At 41.2% G+C, this 24,971-nt stretch overlaps 1 protein-coding gene across 4 annotated transcripts in view; it reads right to left on the reverse strand.

Annotated features, from left to right (window-relative positions):
• The window catches only part of myo1b (myosin IB), a 216,759-nt gene that overhangs the window by 176,071 nt on the left and 15,717 nt on the right, over nucleotides 1-24,971 (reverse strand). For 3 of the 4 annotated variants that reach the window (XM_034186761.1, XM_034186763.1, XM_034186762.1), the window contains exon 2: nucleotides 3,103-3,248. In XM_034186761.1, the coding sequence (XP_034042652.1) occupies nucleotides 3,103-3,228 (126 nt within the window). In that variant the 5' untranslated portion in view covers nucleotides 3,229-3,248. Of the gene's footprint in view, nucleotides 1-3,102; nucleotides 3,249-24,971 lie in introns of those variants that run through there. The other variant, XM_034186764.1, reaches the window with a different exon arrangement.

A 24,971-nucleotide genomic window follows, 5' to 3' on the forward strand; every position in this document is an offset into this window, starting at 1 on the left:
TTCTGCTACGTGTCAGAAGTCTGGTGGCAGCGTCCTGAACCAGCTGAAGACCCCTGATGCTGGACTGCGGTAACCCTTAAAAATAGAACATTACAATAATCTAGTCTAGAAGAAACAAAACCATGAATCGGGGTCACAACATAGACAGGATGGGGGGGATCCTCACTATATTTCGCAGATGGAAAAAAGCAATCCTAGTAACATCCCTGATGTGGAGGTCAAAAGACAATGTGGGATCAAAAATTACCCCAAGGTTCCTCATTTTGTCCGTATGATGTATGACACACGAATCCAGGCTGAGCGCCAGCTGGTTAAACTGATGCCGATGTCTCGCTGGACCAAGAACCATCATTTCAGTCTTATCAAAGTTAAAAAGTAGGAAGTTACTAGACATCCAACTTCTCACTGATAGAAGACAGTCCTCCAGGGATTTTATGGAAGTGAGATTTCCCGCAGTTATCGGCATGTATCATCAGCGTAACAATGAAAGGCAATCCCAAAACTCTGCAGTATATGCCCAAGGGGTGCCACATACAGGGAGAAAAGCAATGGGCCTAAAACAGATCCCTGTGAAACCCCAAATCTCATGTCACCAAGGTCACAGGTAGTGCCATTATACAAGACACATTGAGAACGACTGGAGAGATATGACGTCAACCAGGCAAGGGCACTTCTAGTAATCCCCAAAAAATTCTCCAACCTATCGAGCAAAATATGATGATCCACGGTATCAAACGCAGCACTGAGATCTAACACCAAAACCATAGTGGTGTCTGAGTCCATTGCTCGCAGAAGATCATTCACTACTTTGAGTGAGAGCTGTCTCTGTGGAGTGACATTTCCTAAAAGCAGACTGCAGATCATTCTCAGTGAGGTGGTCTACTAGCTGCCGTGAAACCACCTTTTCGAAAAATTTGGAACAGAATGATAGATTTGATATCGGCCTGTAATTTTTCAATAAACAAGGGTCAAGATTAGATTTCTTAAGTAATGGTTTAATCACTGCAGATTTAAAACATTTCAGAACAGATCCAGAGGTTAATGACAGATTGATCATTTCCAGCACAGTCGACCCAAGAGTGGGCCACAGGTCCTTCAACAGTTTTGTTGGTATGGGATCAAATAAAAAGGTTGTGCTTTTTGTAGACGCCACAAGTTTTGTCAGCACACCTAATGAAATACTATTAAATTCTGTCAATCTAGGTAACACCTCAATGGTAGCACCCACCTCCATAGCAGGTTTTAATGGCTGGGCCGAGGCGTGCTGAGATATGCTCAGCCTAATATATTCCATTTTCTTCTCGAAATAATCCAAGAAATCCTGCGCTGAAAAGGGAGAACGACTAACAGGTGGTTGCCTGTGAATAAGAAATGCTACCGTGTCAAACAAGAACTTTGAGTTATGTTTGTTTTTACTGATCAAATCAGAGTAATAGGCCCGCTTCGTGGCCAGTAGTGCATGCCTATAATCTAAAATAGCATCCCGCCAGACAAGGCGGAACACCTCTAATTTGGAACAACGCCATTTCCGTTCCAAACCTCTAGCCTTCTGCCCGAGGTCACGCAAGTAACCATTGAACCAAGGAGACTGTGCCTTATGAGGGCGTGACCTTAAAAGAGGAGGCGTAATCTTATCAAGTGTACTTTTAAGCTCTAAATTTAGACTATCTGCAAGGCTGTCTACTGATTTAGCATTCTCCAGACTCAAAGCTAAAATATCAGGTGGTCTAGCCTCAAGTTCAGTCATAGTTGAGGGTTTAATACGACACCGCAGTAGTAAACAAGGCTGTTGTTCCAGTAAACGTGGCAACGTAAATGTAAACCTGATAAGTGAGTGGTCTGAGACTATAGATGCGAGAGGCAAGATGTCGATATTTGTGACAGCAAACCCACGTGCAAGAAGCAGATCCAGGGTATTTCCACTAATGTGTGTTGGGTCCTGAATGCATTGCTGGAATCCTAATGCATCCACAATTTGCTAAGGGGATCAGTGGGCTTATTTATATGAATGTTAAAGTCACCAATAATCAAAATGTTATCTGCACTAGTTGACAAACTAGAGATGAACGCACCAAGTTCATCTAGGAAATCAGAATATGGGTCAGGGGGCCTATAAACAGTGACAAAATAACATAGCTGAGCTCCAGTTTTATGACCCTGACAGTATTTAGCATCATGGGCATAACGGAGAGTCAGATGATCAAAGGAATTATATTTGTGACCCCCAACACCTAATAAAGAAAACCTAGATTTGTAAATAAAAGCAACACCCCCGCCTTGCTTCACACCACAAGACATGTGACTAAATGTGCACACTGGTGGACAGGCCTCATTCAGAGGAAGGAGAGTTGTGGGTTTCAGCCAGGTTTCACATAAGCCAATCATATCTAAATGATGGTGCATGATTAAATCATTAATCAACAAAGATTTCAAAGACAGTGATCTGATGTTCAGGAAACCCAGGGTAAGGACTTCAGTGGAGATGACAGTCTGACTGTTCAAAGCACGCAGGCTTTAACCAGATCCACAAGGTGCCAGGGAAGCACTGATCCTGCCAGAATTCTGTGCACAGCTCGTCCAGACTCCAAACAGCAAGCCAAACAGAGCTTCAGCTTCACCAGTCAGCCGCTTCAGCTTCACCAGTCAGCCACTTCGTCTCCAGCCGCAACGACTGCGCTTTCGGCTGAAAGGCAGCGCAGGAGCACGGCACAGAAAAGCTGGCACCTCTGCTAAAAATGGGGCGGAAAGTTCTGTCCACCCGCCGACAACCACACCGCACCACGAACCGGGGGCTGGAGATCCAGCAGCGTTTGGTGATCATACACCCGCAGTGCCTCTGATTCAAAACAGCATAAGTTAAAAACAATAAAATAACAAACAGACTGGAGAGCAGCAGACGAGCAGCCAGACACAACGGCACCATCTTGGCACTCTCTCCTTTAGCATTATGTCACTCAACTTCTGTTAACTATATACAGAAAGAGGTAAATCACAGCCTTTATAGTTTGCTAAATTGCATTACGATTTTGTTTCAAATGTGATAAATTGTTCAGCCATAATATGACCCTTTTAATGTTTGAACTTAAACACATGCAGACTTACATAGATCTCACTGTGATCAAAGCGTTTCCTCAGGTTTTCAAGGAACGAGTCTTCAGACAGGGGCTCTAGGAGGACCATGTCGCCAACCCCAATCATGTTGTCTAAAAGTGATGTCTTCACCTCCATTTTGGCTGCAGGTGACCCCTCTGCAATGAATAGGAAATTAAAATAAATTTTAAAAATTAAATAAATCAGATATACAACTTCAATAAATAAACTGTGTTCAAGAAATGTAGTATGTATACATTAAAAGCCCATTATTTCCAGTTTGTTCCTTAGTACTGTGTCACAGCCTAAGTAAATTCCAAGAAGTCCCCTCTGGGTACCAGACTTGTTTAAAATTAGCAAAAGTACATAAACTCTGGGGTGGACATATTTGCTCAGTAGTAGTGCGAGTCGAGGAGTGGACCAGGGCCATCTGATTAGCTTCTCGGACTCAAGAATGTGCTCCAGCAAATGACATGACAGAAACCTTTTGCCCTTTTGCTCTGATGGTCTGGTCAGATAGGATTTACTTCTATTTCAGAGATACCTGTAAATCTAAGAAACTGACAAGAAGCAGTTATGCTCTTCATACCACTTTCTCCATGACTCACTGTAGCAATAAAATATTTGGTGTTGGAAAAGCTCTGGGCTGTAGTACATCTGGACAAAGACACTGCTGGGATGGCATTTTTCAGTCTACTACCTTCCCATTTCCTTTTGGACACTAATCTCAAAGCTATAGGGCCTGAGATAAAAGCGGGGCCCAGGGTGCATTCAGGGCTTTGCTGTACCACAAACATCATGTTGGCTGTTGTCAGTCACTGTACACCAGACGAGGACACGCATTCACCCATTGTTCACTGACCACACTCGTGCAGGTGTCTCTCTACATAACCATACAAACACCCACTGGCTGGTGCACAATAAAAATATGGAAAGGCCACATGGAACACATTCAAATTTCTTGGCTATTCCTTTTCATGACAAGCAGCCATATTAATGCAGCACAGCATAGACACACAACATTGCACTGGACATTTCTGAACATCCTCTGGAGTCATCTCTGAAAATGTTTCTGTCTTTGGGACAGCATTTGCCGAGATTATTATGACACAAACGTGACAGTCACTGACTGAGCTAATATAGCTGTAACAAGACTGAGTATGGAGGGCAAAAGAACAGACTGATGATCAGATCACACACTAAGAACTGAGACACAGGGGTTTTAAATGTAATTAATACTATTATTTTCAATATACTTGCAATTGTTAATTTTCAGGATTTAAGTAATAATGTTTCATTTGATTTAATTAATTTCAACTACAATATTGTTTTGCACTTAATTGACTGTTGACTGAATGTTATGTGGAGAAAATTACCTTAACTTTATCAATTAAATTTTTTATTACTTAGAGTGCATTTGTAAAATATACGAGGTCTGTTAGAAAAGTAATGGACCTTTTTATTTTTTGCAAAAACTATATGGATTTGAATCATGTGTGATTGCATCAGCCAAGCTTGAACCTTTGCGCGCATGCGTGAATTTTTTCCACACCTGTCGGTTGCGTCATTCGCCTGTGAGCACGTCTTGTGGGAGGAGTGGTCCAGCCCCCTCGTCAGATTTTCATTGTCAGGAAATTGGCTGATCGACTGCCGCTTTGCTTCATCAAATTTTTTTCAGAAAGTGTGAGAGACAGCCAAGTGGAAACCATTTGGAAAATTCAGATGGCTTTCAGTGAAGATCTTATGGGGATCACACAGATTAAGGACAATTACAACTGGATTAAAGACGGCCCACAGCGGCGGATGGCGCGCCGCGCACCGAGCGGCGATCGACAGGCTCAAACGACCAGATCATTTCCAAAGTGAACGCTTTGTTGATCCGGGACGTCGTCTGACTACCAGAGAAATGGCAAGACAGCTGGACATAGCACTTTTTAGGCACATTCCACTGTTACAGGAGTTTTTGTAATGGAAAGAGGAGAGGAGAAATTCGCCATGGAGCCGTTCATGGCGCGGGACGAAAGCACCTCCGTGTTGGTCTCACAGGACAAGCCCTAACATGCCCAGCTCTTCACCATTAAGGAAAATTCAGACGGCTTTCGGTGGCTTTTCAGTCGTGTGACTATCTGAGAAATTGTGGACGAGCTGGACATGCCACAACATGTCCTGTGAAGCTTCATCACGGCGTTGCTTTTTATTCTGTGCCCTGTGCCTCCGTCCCGATGCGCGAATTTCTCCACTACAAGGGGGCTGGACCACTCCTGCCACAAGGCGTGCTCACAGGCGAATGACACAACCGACAGGCGTGGAAAAAACTCACGCATGCGCATGAAGGTTCAAGCTTGGCTGATGCAAGCACACGATTCAAATCCATATAGTTTTTGCAAAAAATAAAAAGGTCCATTACTTTTCTAACAGACCTCGTACAGAAAAAAATAGAAAATATAGAAAACAATAAAAAAAAATTTTTTTCAACCATTCAGATGCTGTTGTAGGAGGCCTTTAGGGTTGAAAATGAAGTATTTTCAAAAATTTTATGTTTTTGGACATTTTTACAGAAATGTTGTAGTATTGCAAGAATACAGAACTAAGGATTTTATTTTGGAACAGCATAAGGTAACTATTTGTAATGTTTTTATAGCTTGGTAAAACAGTTGAATGTTCATTCCTAGCTTTAAAAGTATGTTTATGATTGCTTTAACATCTTGTTAATGGATAAGATTGCCACATAGGCCAGCGTGGGGCAGCGTAAGATCGGCACAGTTGGTTCACCACATTACGCAACTCTACGAAGGCCCGGTGTGAAAATGGCTCTACATTCATACATTCTCCAGAACAATGCAACAAATGCTCCTCCAAGCATCCCCCACAAATATGTTGATTATGAATTGATGGGAACATTTTATTATCAATAGCCAAGGCAAAGGGCAGAAATGCACAAACAGAATTACTTTGTTAGAAAGTCCTGCTTTCTGTGATAAGGGCAAAATACTGAGTGTTGAAGGTGGTCAGAAAAACAGTAAATGAAAATGAATAGATCTGGCAATATATCTTTGCACATTAGTTTCTAATACAATAACATGCAATCCAATATAAGGCTAAGGGCTGTAATGTGTAAATCGAGCATGCCCAACCACGTGATCACATGAAAAATAAAAAAAATTAGTGCCGCTATAATGTACTGATGCAGAAGGTGGAAGCAATGCACCAATAAGGATGCCAGCTGCTGTTAAACGCCATAGAGGAGGAAGAGCAAGGGAATGCTACAATGGCGGAGGCTAAAAAAAAGAAAAGGGAAAACTCATTTTCATTCAGAGGAAGATTGTTTTTTCATTTATTCGAATGGCAAAGCCATCAGTCTTATCTGCAATGCAAACTCTCCATTACCGAAGAAAGGGAATTTGGAGCAGCATTTCAAAATGAGGTACAAGAGCTACAATGCAAACTACCTGGCTAAATCCTCTCTGTAAGCCCGAGAAGTCCAGGAATCGAAAAGTCGGTTAGCAGCACAACAGTCCTTACATATGGAAGACGTGATGGATGTGGCTAACAAGATTGAGTTCTATTTGAGCCAGGAGAAGATGTTTATTCCGTGCACAGCTAGAGGAGACATGCAGACACAGATCTGCTGCTGCACAGAAGTAAATATCTGGAATGGTTTTCTGAATTGTTGCCTGAAATCAGAATTTCTGAAATGTTTAAACCATGCTGAATATGCACAGCTGGAAGACAGTCAGTGGCTTTTGGATTTGGATTTTCACTGTTTTGGGCAACATACAACGCTTCACAAACATCCATCCATCCATTTTCTTCCGCTTTATCCGGAGTCGGGTCACGGGGGCAGCACCTCAAGCAAAGCCACCCAGACCTCCCAATCCACACACACCTCCCCGGGAACCCCAAGGTGTTCCCAAGCCAGCCGAGAGATGTAGTCCCTCCAGCGTGTCCTGGGTCTTCCCTGGGGCCTCCTCCCAATGGGACGTGCCCGGAACCCAAATCCGAGGCCATGGTTCTCGACCGGAAAAAGGTGCTTTGCCCTCTTCAGGTCAGTGGAGTGTCCTTGCCTCAAGTGGAGGAGTTTAAGTATCTCGGGGTCTTGTTCACGAGTGAGGGACGGATGGAGCGTGAGATCGATAGACGGATCAGTGCAGCATCTGCAGTGATGTGGTCGCTGTATCGGACTGTCGTGGTGAAGACAGAGCTGAGTAGGGGGGCAAAGCTCTCGATTTACCGATCGATCTACATTCCGATCCTCACCTATGGTCATGAGATTTGGCTCATGACCGAAAGAACGAGATCGCGAGTACAAGCGGCCGAGATGAGTTTCCTCCACAGGGTGGCTGAGCGCTCCCTTAGAGATAGCGTGAGGAGCTCGGTCACTCGGGAGGAGCTCGGAGTCGAGCTTCACAAACACGGTAAATAAAAACAAAAAACAGTGACTGCGAGGTTTGCATGTTCAACCTCCAGCTGAAATGCATCTGCTGAATCACAGAGTAAGAGGGATAAAAAAATTAATTAATACATTTACAAAATAATAATAAAAGTAAAAAAAATAATCACACAGGGACCCAGTACACCAACCTTTAAAAAATAAAATAAAATAAAAAAATAAAAAAAACTGGTTACATTTTACAAGCTGGGGAAAACCACATCCCATCGCCATTTCAACAAAATGTCAAGACTGGCGCAGCGACATTGTGCCATTGCTTAGGGAGAGCCCTGGACTATTTGTGTTGTTTAAAAATGCAGAAGTACTTCTTATCCGATTACTCAATTAATTGACCAGAATAAATTGATAGAATACTATTATTAATATAATCGATAGCTGCAGCCCTAGTTCCAAGGTTGCTCACACAGGAATGAATGGTGGAACCCAGGTGACCCAGGACATCAGCAGATCAGGCTGTGGAAGTGCTCCCCCAAAACAGGATAACCTCCGTCTTGCATTCATTAAGATTTAATAGATTAGCACTCATCCAAGACTTGACCTCACTCAAACAATCCAATAATGGTTGCATTGGGTCACTGCCTAACTACCTTAGTGGTAGGTAAATCTAGACATCATCAGCAAAGCAATGGAAAGATATTTGGTATTTTCGAAAGATACTGCTGAGAGGCAACATGTACAAAAGGAAAAGAATAGGACCTAGAATGGAGCCTTGAGGGACTCCACAAGACAGTGGAGCCATATCTGAAGTAGCCCATCTGCACAGAAAAGCTCCACTCTGTGATAAGAAAGGAACCAGGTGAGAGCAGAGCCTGTAATGCCCACACACTGCTCAAGATGACGCAACAGAATTGCAAGGTCCACTGTGTCAAAGGCAGCTGACAAGTCTAAAAGCATCAGGATGGCAGGACTACCTGACTCAGCAGCTGAAATCAAATCATTAAAACTCTGTAGAGCGGTTTTGGTACTTTCATAAATGCCATGCTGAGCTAAAAATAACTGTAACTGGATGGAGAGCACTCTCTAACACTTTGGATAAAGAGTTGAGATATAGGCCTAAAACTTGAAAGGATCGCCATTTTTTAAATGAAAAGGTTTCACCACAGCATGTATAAAAGCTAAAGGCACGCAGCCAGAGCTAAGACTGGTGTTAACCAGCAACAAAATAGTGGCTCCCACTGAATCAAAAACTTCTGAGGAGACGAGGAGGAATGACATCTCAAGAACAATTTGTAGGATGCAGATGACTGACTACGTCAGAAAGTTGGGAGAAGGACAAAGGCTTGAATTGATTGAGGACAGCAGAGCACAGAGAAAAACGGGAGTCTGTGATGGGTCTAATGCCTAAATGAGCTGGTCTAAGGGCAGACACTTTTGTGATAAAAACTTGTTACAAAGTGTAGGTGTTGGCACAAGAGGGGAGACATCACTGGGATTAATAAGAGTTCAAAACATGGACCTGAGGCTTATGGCAATCATTTCTGACTGAAGTAGAGAAAAAGGTTGGTTTGGCAGCTTTGACAGCTTTCTGATAAGCAACAATACAGCCATGAAGAATTTGTCGAGATACAATGAGATGATCTTTTTTCCATTTTCTCTCAGCGCATCTACATGCGTGTCTGAGTGTGCACGCTGACTCATTTAACCACAGCTGTGAGTGTGGTTTAGAGCGCCTTGGCCTAAGAGGAGCGACACAGTCCAAGATCTCCATGCACATGGAGTTAAAGACAGACAAAAATCTCATTGGTACTGAGACCACATTTTCCATCAAGTGTACACAAAAAAGAATAATTAAAAACAGTGGAAAACTGTGTGGCAGTCGAAGGGGTAATAGTGCACTGGAGGCACTCAAGAGCAGGTGGTTTATCCACTGAACATGGAAGTGTCAAAGTGAACAACACTAGTAGATGGTCAGATATACACATAGTTGCATAGATTTCATTAATAGATACAAATAAACCATAAGACAACACAAGATCTAAAATATGCCTCTTTCATGAGTTGAGCACGACAAGCACTGGGTAAAATTAAAGGACTCAATAATGTTTAAAAAGTCCTTGACCAGAGGACGGGATTCACAACAGACATGTATATTCAAATCACAACAGATTAAAATATGATTGTATTTCACCACAATCCCAGACAGAAAGTCCGCAAACTCATTTATAAAGTCCTTATTATATTTTGGTGGATGATAAACAATGGCGCAAAGGATGGGAAATGACAGATTTAGTTCAAGAAGCTGCAGCTCAAAGTTACTTAAAAGTCACTTCGCAAAGGGTGAAGTGAAACAGACACCAAAAATGAAACGTTTAATTTTTTCTGCGTCGAGCACTGGATGCAGAAAGGAAGTAGTTTTCTCCCAAGCTGAGGCAACGTAAAGCCCCTTTCACACCGGGCCTGCTTCGAGTTGCTTCATGTGGCATCATGACGACGCCACGTTGATGCAACCTAGTGACAAGCTGATGCAGCTCAACGCCACAACACCGTGAGGGACGCAAAGGGCGAAGCAAAACAGATATCAAAAATTAAACATGCTGAATTTTTTTTCTGCATCGAGCACGGGATGCAGAAAGGAAGTAGCTTTCTCGCAAGTTGAGGAAACATAACAGTACTTAACGTGACTGGATGCCACCCGACGCCAATTTATGATTCCTGCTGTGCTCCATTGTTGCCAAGATATAAATCATGCAGGATTCTTAAACTTTATACCAATGCAGTAAAACTAAACTGCTCAAACAGCACATGTGAACAATAAAAAAAAAAAGCTCACTGCAGCCTGACTGCAGCTCCTGCACTCACCTCAAGTTCTTTCATGATTGTGTTAAATAAAGTCTTTAAGTCCTGCTCACAGACTGATTGCCAGAGACAGGACATGCCCACATCCAGTATATCTCCCGACTTCTCCACGTCCACTAACGGACAGTTTGGGCGCAAACGCCGGATGCAGCCCCGCGGTCACAGGAACAAAGATAAACTAACAAATCAGAGCGCAGACCTGCAGCACGGCACAAGAAGAAAGAGCGCGCACAGTCTAGCTGCAGCTCAGTCTGCCTGCAGCAACTCTGGAATCTGACCTCCTCAAGCTTCTAACCCCCTGCTGTGCACAACTGATGCAGACATTCCTGCGTTATTAGATGTACGCAGCTAATGCAACTCGAAGCAGGTCCGGTGTGAAAGCGGCTTAAACACACAACGCAATGCACCCCCAACCTTCAAAGACTTAACACCAAGCGGAATGCATCAACTATCCTAAACGAGGCACACACAGTAAAATCACCAGTGTTAAACTAACACCAACAGTGAACATATGGTCCCACTCTTTCCAGCGTAGGACCATATGTTCCAGAAAGGATCAGAGTCCCACTGAAGATTCAAAAGTTACGCATATTAGTGTTATCCACCCTTTTCAGGTTTCAAATCCCGCAAAACCGAGCTGAGGTCGCCGTGCTGCGAAATCTCAGTAACATTGAGAACTGCATTGAGATGCTCTGATCGGGCTTCACTTTAACCGCTGCACACGGACAACACCATTAACATCGCAACATAAAACTATTTTTATATTGTGCCTAAAACTCTCGTGAATATATTCTCTGGGTTTATAGACGACGTTATTGTGTTTGTTTTATGTAAACATGCGAGAATCACTGGCTGTCTCTCCGTTATTTTCAATGGAAGTTGCTGTGAGCTACGCTCGCTTCCTGATCATGTCATTCTGGGGGAAAGTAAAGTTTGCGCTTTAATGTCTTTATTATTGTTCTTTATAACACTGTTTGTCCTTTTTGTTCCAGATTAGTATATATAGTATGTCTCAAATTCAAATTCCACGCAGATTAAATGTGGCAGACACGGATTATTCCTTATAATTGTTTTTGCAAGTTTTCAGGGTATTATGCATGCAGTCTCTTATTAACGTGAACAAAAGTATAAAAAATTACATTTTTGTAGTATAATATTCATTTACAATTGTCATGTGGATTCTCTATGTTGTTTTGAGTGCAGCGACTCTCTGGTGTGCAAGGGATTATGGGATACATGAAAACCCTGGATAGACACTTTTAGTGACAGTCTACGTGTTGTCGCTAAGCCAAGCTCAGACAGAACCATGATTTTTCAATATACAGTAAAACTTGCCTAAACCATCATCGTATATTCGCACTTACCAGACAAAAGCAAAAGTCCCCATGCTTTTGTATGGTTTTCCATATAACAAACACCGTAAACACCGGATTTTGTATAATGGCTTTTCACTCACTTCGGGCAAAACGTCCTGTCCGATCGCAATGCACTTTCATTAAAAAACCCTTGCACGTACGAGACAGAGCAGTCTAGATGTGCCCAGTAACCGAGGTACAAAATAAAGTTCAGCACTGACACTTGCCGATTGGAGGAGAGTGGGTACCATATTTCCTTGATTAAAAGGCCGGGCATTTATTTTTTTCCAAACTGTGCTCAGACCCAGCACCTAAACAAAATGCTGCTTGCTGCCTGCACTATAATATGGTGTTAAAGTGTAGGTGACACATTATGCCATTTTTTTATTGAATATTTGAGACTAAAATAAAAAAAAAAACAGTTTGACATAATGGCGTAATTTCGTCACGGGAGGCGTTATGAGCAGTTGAGGAACTCTGATTCTTAACTTGCAGCGCAAAGCAGCTCATTAAGAGCAGAGACTCGATCCATCAGCCGCAATAACAGCTGGTGCTGTAACCTGGCACCAAACTCCCGTGTGACAAATGGACTTCTCTTCAGCCAAGACAGAAGGAATTAAATTATTTTCAGATGTCGTTTTGTAAAGGTGGATGAGTTTAAAGATGATTTCACTGAGAAGGACAGCTGAGACTATATAATTTACTCCTTCTGTGAATGATTTTAATATTTAATAATAACTGTTACGCTACTAATGTACAGTACGTTAACTGTATTCAAAAAGGAAACAATGTTTATTTTAAAAATAGCTGGTATTTTCAGTCCCTCGTGTCATTTTTCAGATTTGAAATGTATGTACCTTTTTCTAAGAAGAAAAAACTAAAAAAAAATCCACACTTCCTCATCACGTTTTTCTGATGTCAAGGACAGTAAAACTTTTTTTTTTTATTTTAATTAGTCGATTATGACTACAGAGCTGGGAAAAAAAGGTATTCATCTGCTGCATGGCGAAATTGCCTGCATTATTTATTTTATAATCATCATTCTGTGTTCTGAACTCCGCCAATTTTGTCACTGTACACTGAAGGTTTTACTCCAATGTTTAGTCTCTCTCATTGTCATCTAAATAAGGCTCAAAACAATAAGCCTGTATTTCTCATGGCTCAAAACGATAAGGCTGTATTTCACACAGCTTTTACAGAATCACCTTCAGACTGGACTTAAAAAAAAAAAAGCTCCACACTAGGAAAAAAATTAAATAAAAAGTGTCAGAAAACCGCTCAACCTCCGCTGTGTTTACAATCGATTTGGGCTTGAATCAGCAGGTCCCATTCTGGTTATGATGTAGCAACAATATAGCGTGGCTAAGGGATGAAATGCAACCCCAATTCCAATGAAGTTGGGATGCTGTGTAAAATGTAAATAAAAATAGAATACAATGATCTGCAAATCCTCTTTAACCTATATTCAATTGAATACACCACAAAGACAAGATATTTAATGTTTAAACTGATAAACTTTATCGTTTTTGTGCAAATATTTGCTCATTTTGAAATGGATGCCTGCAACATGTTTCAAAAAAGTTGGGTATAAAAGGAGCATCCCCAAAAGACTCAGCCATTCACAAGCAAAGATGGGGCAAGGATCACCACTTTGTGAACAACTGCACGAAAAAAATAGTCCAACAGTTTAAGAACAATGTTTCTCAGTGTTCTATTGCAAGGAATTTATGGATTCCATCATCTCCATAATATAATCAAAAGATTCAGAGAATCTGGAGAACTTTATAAATGTAAGTGGCAAGGCCGAAAACCAACAATGAATGCCCGTGACCTTCGATCCCTCAGGCGGCACTGCATTAAAAACTGACATCATTGTGTAAAGGACCTTACCACGTGAGCTCAGGAACACTTCAGAAAACCATTGTCAGTTAACACAGTTCATCGCTACATCTACAAGTGCAAGTTAAAACTCTACCATGCAAAGCAAAAGCCACACATCAACAACATCCAGAAACGCTGCCACCTTCTCTGGGCCCGAGCTCATTTGAAATGTACAGACGCAAAGTGGAAAAGTGTACTGTGGTCTGATGAGTCCACATTTCAAATTGTTTTTGGAAATCATGGACGCCGTGTCCTCTGGACAAAAGAGGAAAATGACCATCCAGATTGTTACCAGCGCAAAGTTCAAATGCCAGCATCTATGATGGTATGGGGGTGTGTTAGTGCCCATGGCATGGGCAACTTACACATCTGTGATGGCACCATCAATGCTGAAAGGTAAATCCAGGTTTTGGAGCAACACATGCTGCCATCCAAGCAATGTCTTTTTCAGGGACATCCCTGCTTATTTCAGCAAGCTAATGCGAAGTCACATTCTGCACGTGTTACAACAGCGTGGCTTCGTAGTAAAAGAGTGCGGGTACTAGACTGGCCTGCCTGCAGTCCAGACCTGTCACCCATTGAAAATGTGTGGCGCATTATGAAGCGCAAAATATGACAATGGAGACCCCGGACTGTTGAACAACTGACACTGTACATCAAGCAAGAATGAGAAAGAATTCCACCTACAAAGCTTCAACAATTAGTGTCCTCAGTTCCCAAATGCTTATTGAGTGTTGTTAGAAGGAAAGGTGATGTAACACAGTGGTAAACATACCACTTTCCCAGCTTTTTTGAAACGTGTTACAGGCATCCATTTCAAAATGAGCAAATATTTGCACAAAAACAATAACGTTTATCAGTTTGAACATTAAATATCTTGTCTTTGTGGTGTATTCAATTGAATATAGGCTGAAGAGGATTTGCAAATCCTTGTATTCTGTTTTTTTTATTTACATTTTACACAACATCCCAACTTCAATGGAATTGGGGTTGTACAGCGCAGGCTTCAGACAGCTGTTGTATCCTTCACCTGCAGACTTATCGACTTTACTGTTCAGGACTTTTTATATATTAATATCAACATGTCATTTTAGTGTTTATTTGTGCATATTTTTGGTGTCACCTACACTTTAAGTTTCACACATAACCCTGGGTGTGGCAAACAAAAGACAACCGCTTTAGATCAGAGCCCTCTGCATGGCTGCAAACCCATGCACCTACTAAAAGGCGGAGCTCGCAAAGGCTGTGATTGGTCACTTTTATGTTTTCACTCCTTCCTCTCCTGTCATATCTTAGTAGTTTTTGCAGCGTGCCCACCGATTACATTTTGATCATGGATCAAATACGTTTGGCAGAAGAGTCCACAAATATGACCAACTTTACAGCACGGAGTCAGAAAAAAATGCTCGAATGATTCCCCCCCCCCCCCCACACACAAATGACCCACAATTCATGGAGGAAAATTGCACGTGCCTTCAGTTTTAGGATGATGATTATATAAAGAAGTGAAGCATGTTGAGGAGCAAATTAATCCAAAAAAAGCCACTGCTCCTACAGGAAAAATGCAATAAGACACCCAGGTAAGTCACCACTCCACAGTGGAGTTAGAGAGACAAAAAAAAAAAAAAAAAAGTTACTCAACTAAATATAAATCTTTTTAATGCACATAATGCCCAGCACTTATTCAAAGGCAGGCATTAATTTTTTTTCAGACAAAGTTTTGACCTGGCCATTAAATGAGGCAGGCCCCTATTCATGGTCAGGTGTTTAATCAAGAAAATACGTAAGCCTAATTGGCACTGGTGTTTCCCCGCAGATCATTCAGTACCTCCTGAATGTAACTGTTTTACACAAAGTGGATTTTGTCCATTTTACACAGAGCGGATTTTGTCTATTTTCTACATATAATGGATTTTGATTACAATGGTCAAAATTCGGGAGTCCAGCTGAACCCATTATGAGTTATATTATAAAATTCACACTGGACTATAACTCGCAGGAACTCTGAAACTAGTTTAAAAAGTGACTTGTAGTCCAAAAATAAGAGTACAAGACAAGAGAAATGGTCTTTGTTTGCAAGATCAAAAGCATTTGATTTCTGTTTTAAAATGTATCTTATTTTCACATCAACTTGTACAGTTGATAAGAATTATTTCACATGATGTAACAGATTTCAAGGAAGTGTAATGAATTAGGACAATATTTCCTGTAAAATTAGAGCACCTGGTGTAAGCCTGTCCAAAAAATGCTCTTTTTGTATGAAGGTAATCATGACTGGAAGCATTTTCTCAATCTCACTAATGCAATATCCATCAGCAGGATTTCATCAATCTGAGTGATCCGTGTTTGGTAGGTAAACGTCCCATAATAGTTTAGCAGTTAATAATGTCAAACCTAAATATTGACAATATGTATGTACTAGCGAGTTGCCCATGGGGATCCATGGGCTCTCGACTGGTAGCTGACATTTTTCAAGGGTGGCAATAAATCAAATTGTTGCAGTCAAGAAGCAAGAATTGTCCTCCGTTCCACTGGCACAGCTCCAAACGCTGTGTGGCTCTCTGCTGAGACAGACTCCGGTTGGAATTAATAACTTCAAAACAAATTGCCACTTTAAATAAAATGACACCTCTTTACAAACGCTGTAATACAGAAAATAAACTACAATCGACAAACATTTTTTTCTTCCAAAAATGAGACAAAAATGCATTCTTTATGAATTAAACTGATGCTGACGTGAAGCACAGCCAGCTGCAAGAGTTCAGCTCAGAGGTATGGAAAGACATTCATGCCAATAATGTCTGAAAGGAAATGCTTTTGACAAAAACTACAGATTTTGTTTATTTCTATTTATATTCAAAGATCAAGGAGCCACCATGTAGAGTTTATTTAGGTCCAGAGTTTAAGGATCCAGTGACCAATTTCATATTTATTTACTTTAAGACTCAATAACATGTTGTTGACACAGAAAACCTTTAAAGCCTACTTTTAGTACACAGAAAATTCATAAGCGGTATCGAATCAGATCGATAAGTGGAATCGATAGATAAAATCTTAATACCCATCCCTAACCACGCTCCATGCTCCCGCAGAATCTTGCACATATTGAAATATGTATGTTGTTGATGCGTGGAGCCTGCGTTTGGCCGTTTCCATCACCGAACTTCAGCAGTGTTCGTTAACATCTTTAAATGCGCGGGAAACGAAAACGAACAAGACGCAAATCTAACAGAACGCTTTGAAATTCAAATTGAAATATGTTTAAACTACATCCACCCAAACCCGGACAACAACCAGGAAAGAGTTTTGCTAAAGAAATTGGCCAGAAGAGGAAGCTTAGTGATGATGAGTTAAGGGAGAGAGACAGGCTATATGAAAGAAACAAGAGGAAGAGAGGTTTTGTCCCGACCTGACCACAGAAATGGCCATGGCTTGGTCATGACCAAGAGAAGAATGAGGTTTTCTGCCAAATCTGCAGGGCCTATCCGTCGTATGCTGACAAGTAAGTAAAGTATATGCTTGGTCCTGGTAGACCCTGGCTGTTCAAGTTTAAAAGTCTAACCAGCTTGCCTTTGTGGAAACATTAGCAAAGGAGCCAAGCATAATTTTTTTCAGTTTTTAGATCTATAACTCCAATCCAGACAAGGCATATTGATATGGACCTACATTTGTATTTTACATTTCTGACTGTGAGTTAGCCAACTCAGAGTTGCTTAAAAAATGCCCTCTAAATTTTATGGGTATCACTTGAAAATGCCCTCTGATAAATTCTATTTTTTTTTTTTTTTTAACTTCATGGTCCATAGACTATTTTGTGTTTTTTTCTGGATTGGTTTATATTACATATATTGCATATTACACAGTTTTTTTGTTTGCAGGATTTCAAGGTGGAATATCATGAACTCTCACACGCAAAACCATGGGCCAGTGCTCCTACACTGTGGGCCACTAACTTCTAAATTCTACTGGCAAACTGGTTTATGTCAAGCCCTACATACCACTGTGTACACACACACACACACACACACACACAGCAAGCATTCCCCAACAATGACATTACAAAATGCAAGGCATATTCACAAGGTCAAATGGTACACAGCCTAAATTTCAGTATTACAATGCATCGTTAAATCTTACAGATTAAACCACATTAGAGACTTCTATAAAAATCTCAGTTTGATGCTTGGGCAGGATGTTGGATTAGGTGTAATACGAGACATACTTTGCCTCATGTGATTGACACCAACCCAGATTTCTCTGCAGGAGCAACAGGGAAAAAACCTCTTTAAAAACATGGAAATATTATTTACACATCCTTGACTGAGGCCATCTGCTCTCATCTGTCCTTGAGGGTGGTGAAAAGTCATTTCCCAAGGCCAACAGCCATGCATCCACACACACAAAAACTGCTGCAATAAGCCAATTATTACTTGTTGAGATCATGTCCTTGATTTTAAAAAGGCAGCTCTGAATAACCATTATGTGCAAGATAGTTTGCATTTTCCTCATGATGAACAATACAATTATGCAGTCTACACTGATGTTTTTTCCTGCGAGACAGCCAATGTTTTATTGGACATAATCGCGTCATTCTACCTTGGGAGCAGCTGTTTGAGAACATGATTGTGTCTATGCGCAAACAAAAGATTAAACTCTATAGTGCAGTGCAATAGTGTGTAAATCCTCAATAGATAGAGCTGGCCTTGACACAGTCAGAAAAGTCACAACATCACAGCCTGCTGGCAGAGAGAGAGATTAAAGCCTTCACTAAAGGGGCAACAGCAGGGCATGAAGCTTTGCCAAGCGGAAGTGAGAGAGACGGGATTTATAGGAACAACGAATAATTCTGTGCCCGGGAATCCAGCCTATCCATATAGGCATGCGCAATCGTTATTTGAACAAACTGACAAGAACTCATGCAAAGTTATGAAATGACTTACTCACCTAATTCCTTTTAAGATTTTTGAACACTGTTTGTCATTTCAAATCAAATCAATTTTATTTATATAGCGCCAAATCACAACAAACAGTTGCCCCAAGGCGCTTTATATTGTAAGGCAAAAGCCATACAATAATTACAGAAAAACCCCAATGGTCAAAACGACCCCCTGTGAGCAAGCACTTGGCGACAGTGGGAAGGAAAAACTCCCTTTTAACAGGAAGAAACCTCCAGCAGAACCAGGTTCAGGGAGGGGCAGTCTTCTGCTGGGACTGGTTGGGGCTGAGGGGAGAGAATCAGGAAAAAGACATGCTGTGGAAGAGAGCAGAGATCAATCACTAATAATTAATGCAGTGGTGCATACAGAGCAAAAAGAGAAAGAAACACTCAGTACATCATGGGAACCCCCCAGCAGTCTACGTCTATAGCAGCATAACTAAGGGATGGTTCAGGGTCACCTGATCCAGCCCTAACTATAAGCTTTAGCAAAAAGGAAAGTTTTAAGCCTAATCTTAAAAGTAGAGAGGGTGTCTGTCTCCCTGAGCCGAATTGGGAGCTGGTTCCACAGGAGAGGAGCCTGAAAGCTGAAGGCTCTGCCTCCCATTCTACTCTTAAAAACCCTAGGAACTACAAGTAAGCCTGCAGTCTGAGAGCGAAGCGCTCTATTGGGGTGATATGGTACTATGAGGTCCCTAAGATAAGATGGCACCTGATTACTCAAAACCTTATAAGAAGAAGAATTTTAAATTCTATTCTAGAATTAACAGGAAGCCAATGAAGAGAGGCCAATATGGGTGAAATATGCTCTCTCCTTCTAGTCCCTGTCAGTACTCTAGCTGCAGCATTTTGAATTAACTGAAGGCTTTTCAGGGAGCTTTTAGGACAACCTGATAATAATGAATTACAATAGTCCAGCCTAGAGGAAATAAATGCATGAATTAGTTTTTCAGCATCACTCTGAGACAAGACCTTTCTAATTTTAGAGATATTGTGCAAATGCAAAAAAGCAGTCCTACATATTTGCTTAATATGCGCATTGAAGGACATATCCTGATCAAAAATGACTCCAAGATTTCTCACAGTATTACTAGAGGTCAGGGTAACGCCATCCAGAGTAAGGATCTGGTTAGACACCATGTTTCTAAGATTTGTGGGGCCAAGTACAATAACTTCAGTTTTATCTGAATTTAAAAGCAGGAAATTAGAGGTCATCCATGTCTTTATGTCTGTAAGACATTCCTGCAGTTTAACTAATTGGTGTGTGTCCTCTGGCTTCATGGATAGATAAAGCTGGGTATCATCTGCGTAACAATGAAAATTTAAGCAATGCTTTCTAATAATACTGCCTAAGGGAAGCATGTATAAAGTGAATAAAATTGGTCCTAGCACAGAATCTTGTGGAACTCCATAATTAACCTTAGTCTGTGAAGAAGACTCCCCATTTACATGAACAAAATGTAATCTATTAGATAAATATGATTCAAACCATCGCAGCGCAGTGCCTTTAATACCTATGGCATGCTCTAATCTCTGTAATAAAATTTTATGGTCAACAGTATCAAAAGCAGCACTGAGGTCTAACAGGACAAGCACAGAGATGAGTCCACTGTCTGAGGCCATAAGATCATTTGTAACCTTCACTAATGCTGTTTCTGTACTATGATGAATTCTAAAACCTGACTGAAACTCTTCAAATAGACCATTCCTCTGCAGATGATCAGTTAGCTGTTTTACAACTACCCTTTCAAGAATTTCTGAGAGAAAATTTGATGAGCATGATGAGTCTGAAAAAAAACACACAGATGGCAAAATTAAACCGTCCTCAAGAAAAAGGATAACCTCAAACTCCACTTCAACACACATGAAAGCTGAATTACATTTTCATACCAGTCAACCTTCCAGCCTGGTTAAACATAAACCTCTCAACAAACAGTTGGATTTTGTGAGTGTTCATTTATGACACCCTGCAGAGCTGGAACAATGGCATGACAGGGCAAGCATATTTAAAAAGAACGTGAAAAAATATTTCAATTAAGAAGACAAAGAATGGTGCAACTACACCATAATAATCAAGTGACGCAACAATCAAGTAGGTCTAGTGTCATTTTCTATACAATTAGCGTTTATTAAATTACTTCTACTTATGCCTTTTTTAGTCAGTAGTATGTGTTTCTCCACATAAAACATTTACACATGTGAAAGCTAAATAAATAAGAACAAAGGATGACACATTTCCAGGAAACTGTTGTGCATGTCATCTTCTTGATGCAGAGCTGCAACTCAGGTTTTTCCATTACAAACAAATAAAAGTGAAGCACCAAGAATACTTTCCAGATGCACTGCATATCCAGTGCAGCAAAATAAACTGGCATACTGCTATAAATGGTCAATACTGATGGCTGCAAAAATGCTGAATATCGGCCAGGCAGATAATCAGTCGACCCTTAATTTCAAACCCCTTGACACAGGGACAGGTCTGTCCAGTCGCATTGAATGCGAGATTGAGATGGGTGTGGTGTCTGTTTCTGTAACTCTGTTCCTGTGCACCGGTGTCACACACCAAACAGTCCGCCCCTAAAAAAAAAAAAAAGATATGTCTTTTGCATCTGCGCATGCATCATTTCAGACCACAACAGCACGTCTGAGATGGACTCTTTTCACCCAAAGCAATCAAATGGATTATTCACCATCAGATGATAAAGGTAAAACCTCTTAAATCATTCTAAAGTCAGTTTTAAAGGAGACCTGCATTGAAAAAAATGCAGTCAGATTTTTTGAACAAAAAATGACTTACATTTACACATGAGATCCTTCTGAATGTAGTGAAGTAAATCTGCAAGCCCAGATCTGTCATTCAACAGAGAAATCTTCATTTGAAAATGACAAATTTACAGCTAACATTTAGCCCTCCGCAAATTGGCCCTCTCATCATGGACGCTGCCGAGACGTCACGGACAAGACCCTCTCCCAGCAATTGTAATTAGTGGATTTACTTCAGTTTGCATCGCTTATCTTTTTGTCTTATACGGAAGGATCGACGGTTTTTTAAAACTTCATATTGTCTTGCGGTACGTTTGGTGAGTATACATTTATTTTTATTTTTGCCTGAAAATTATTTTGGGGGACTTTTTCATATGCCCGTTTGATTGAGTGGTGTCGCAATGAAAATCTACTGTCTTTCGCCTCCGGTACCATCGCGGGATATGGAGGCAAGACCCGCAAAGAATCCCAGTCATTAAAAATATATAAACCTCTCTCAGCGTCCATGGAGGTCTGGGGCTCCGATTGCCGAGACGTGCGGTGCTGTGGATTTTGCCGCAAGAAGTCTGTCCTTGCAGCAACAGGTGTACCGGCCGCTTTGCATTAAAACAGCGAGCGTAATCTCAGGACTTATGCCAAGTTGGCTGCACCTCCATTCAGTAGACAGGGACGTGTCTGCTGTGCAGCTGCAGACACGTGTGTGGGGATGTGAGTGGCCCGCGGCGGCATTTAACGAGCGCATGCACTCGGCAAGCGCATCAGGGGCAGTGACAGCGAGGCGTCGGGGAAGAACGGCGCCTGCTGTCGATGTCGCTCGCTGTTGATCTGAGCATGCAGACCGGGCATGCAGAGCTGTATCTCACATTCAGTGCAGCTTACTTTTGGATGTTGAAACCAGGATGTGTATAACAGTAACATTACTAACAGATAAAATCAATTTCAATGCGGGATCGGACCGAAGGCGGGAGCGCGTCGTCTTGTCCCTGACGTCATGGAAATGATACGGATGTACAAACTGTTTTCACGGAGGGCTAAATTTTAGCTGCAAATTTGTCATTTTAAACTAAGATTTCTCCACTGAATTTGGGCTTACAGATTTACTTTACTGCATTCACAAGGGTCTTATAAATACATATCAGCTATTTCTTTCTGAAATCTGACCACATTTATTTCAATGCAGGTCTACTTTAAGCAGAAACAAGGCCATTTTAAGCAGAAACTCAACGAAATTCCATGATGGTTTGAAATGGCCGACATGCAGTGCACGCGTCAGCTCGCAGCTCGTTTAGCCGTGGTGCTCTGATCGCTTCTGCTGCCTTTTATGATGATATAATGCTGAATTTATGTGGAAATGACCGTTGTACAAAAGCTTCAGATATCTGTCGCTGAGATAGATGATGACTGGAGTACAGTTTAAAGCAGAAACGAGGTGATAATCCATGAACCACATCATTGGGGGGGGGGGGGGGGTGCTTGCTCTGGGGGTTGGTAAGGTCAGACCTTACTTGTGTGAAGCACCTTGAGGCAACTTTGTGATTTGACGCTATATAAATAAATAAATAAATAAACTGAAACTGAGCCTTGATTTAAAAAGTGCTGGGTCAGAAATGGCACGTAAATCAGGAGGTAACTTGTTCCACAGTCTGGGGCCAGCTATCGCAAAGCACGATCACCCCAGAGTTTGTATGTTGACCTCGGAACATTTAAGTAAAGCTGACCAGACACCTGTAATGTCCTACTGTAAGTGTGAAGAGTTAAAATTTCAGACAAGTAGGAAGGTGCAAGACCATTAATAGCTTTACAAACAAACATTAAAATCAATTCTAAAACAAACTGGAAACCAGTGGAGTGAGTAAAGTGCAGGTATAATATGCTCACGTCTGGAAGCGTTTGTTAAAAGATGAGCTGCAGGATTTTGATTTTAAGGCAATTTTGGACACAGACGATATACCTGAAGCTGTTATTAACTCGCCCATTCGAGGCAGGAACAAAAGTGGAACTAAAAAGATAGTTAAAGTGGAGAATTGCAAGTTTAAAAGGCAAGAAAAAGGATCCAATAGGAGGCAAGTTCCAACTAACTTGCTCCTATGAGTTATTGCCTTGTGAGTGACAGGATAAATTACACATATTTAAGAGGTTTTATATCAAATGTTCATGAAAATGCTTAATATTTGGTCTTTTCCCACGAGCGAAAAAACAAAACTGTTATACAGATTATCTTGGCTACGCATCTTTGAGATCATCTAAGTGTGTGCTACACCATCTGTGCTGAGCCAAGCACATGCATTTCTCAGTGGATGGTACTCTGAAACTCCAGAGAAAGAAAGAGTTATTTCTGCACAAACATGACAGGAGAAAGCTGCTCTGGGTGAAGGGGGAATTTTGGGAGGTATTTACTAAATTACGCATCAAATGGTTGCTGCAATTTTGCTGCAAGCTGTGGACAAAACTAATATATTGTTGGCTTTGATGGATGTGGTGTAAGTGGAAAAACCCTTGTGTCTACCATGTAAGTTTTCTGGCTGCTGCTCGTAGACTCGGGTTGATGTCGGCTTGAACTTACTAAACTTTCGCTTATTCCCAGCCCTTCCAATTTTGTGAATCCACTTGTTTGTAATAGGCCTGTCATACCTTGACAATTTATCCAGTGTACGCCGTCTGATGAAAAATTTGGCAAATACGCTGACTACGCCTAATAAGTTATGCAGCTGTCACACCATGACAATTTAGCCAGTGTACAATGACAGCCCCGTTTCCACTGAGCAGCCCAGGTCTGTATGGCACAGTATGACACGGGTCTGTCCTGGTTTGCATTTCCACCACCAGCAGAACCCTTTCTGTTTGGTAGATGGAGCATGTAGATGTTGACATGCATGTTATCGAGACTTTTTCAACTAAAATAAGTTCATTTTGTTGTTGTTGAACAAAGCATCAGCCTTCTTTGGTTCAGGCTGAAAAACACACCAGGAGCAGATAAACCACTGAGGGGCTTCTTTTAAAACACCATGTTTCTTCAGCCACAACAACTGGAAACTTCAGACGTTTTCCAAAATCAGAACTCTTCATGTGGATAGGCTTTCGTCAGGCTGTGATGATGAATCTGACTGATACAAACATTTAAGATTAAAACTTTTTATATAACGGCTGAGTGGATCCTTGTCATTTGATTGGTGCTTTATGTGTCACATGGATGGATTAATTCATCCCATTTGTCTTGCATTGCATTTAGAGTGCAGCTTGGTTCTATTCAGAGTGCAAATTTGGTTCCATACGTTTGGTACCGTTGCACTCTATGCACGCATGCACACGTGATCATGCACATGCATGCACACACATGCTCGTGCACGCGCGCACACAAAACAAATCCACTATGCTGCCTGGAGGCTGTGAGCATGAAGAGAGAAAGAAAAACATTTCTGACGGGATTGTGTGTGTGTGTGCGCGCGGGGGGACAGCAATGTACAGCATCACTGGACTACACATTACAATTTGGACTTTAGCAGTAGTGGAACACCAAAATGTAAGTCCCTTTTCTGTTTATAAATTACTAAAATATCAAATGACAAGGATCTATTTTAGCCATTATATAAAAAATAATGAATGTTTTTACATTCTTTCAATGGAATGAATATTTAATTCAGTGAAAGCTGGAACATACCAATGAACTCATAAACATTCATTATTTGTATAATATTTACTC

Source organism: Thalassophryne amazonica, chromosome 14 (assembly GCF_902500255.1).
Source record: "Thalassophryne amazonica chromosome 14, fThaAma1.1, whole genome shotgun sequence".
Taxonomy (NCBI): Eukaryota; Metazoa; Chordata; class Actinopteri; order Batrachoidiformes; family Batrachoididae; genus Thalassophryne; species Thalassophryne amazonica.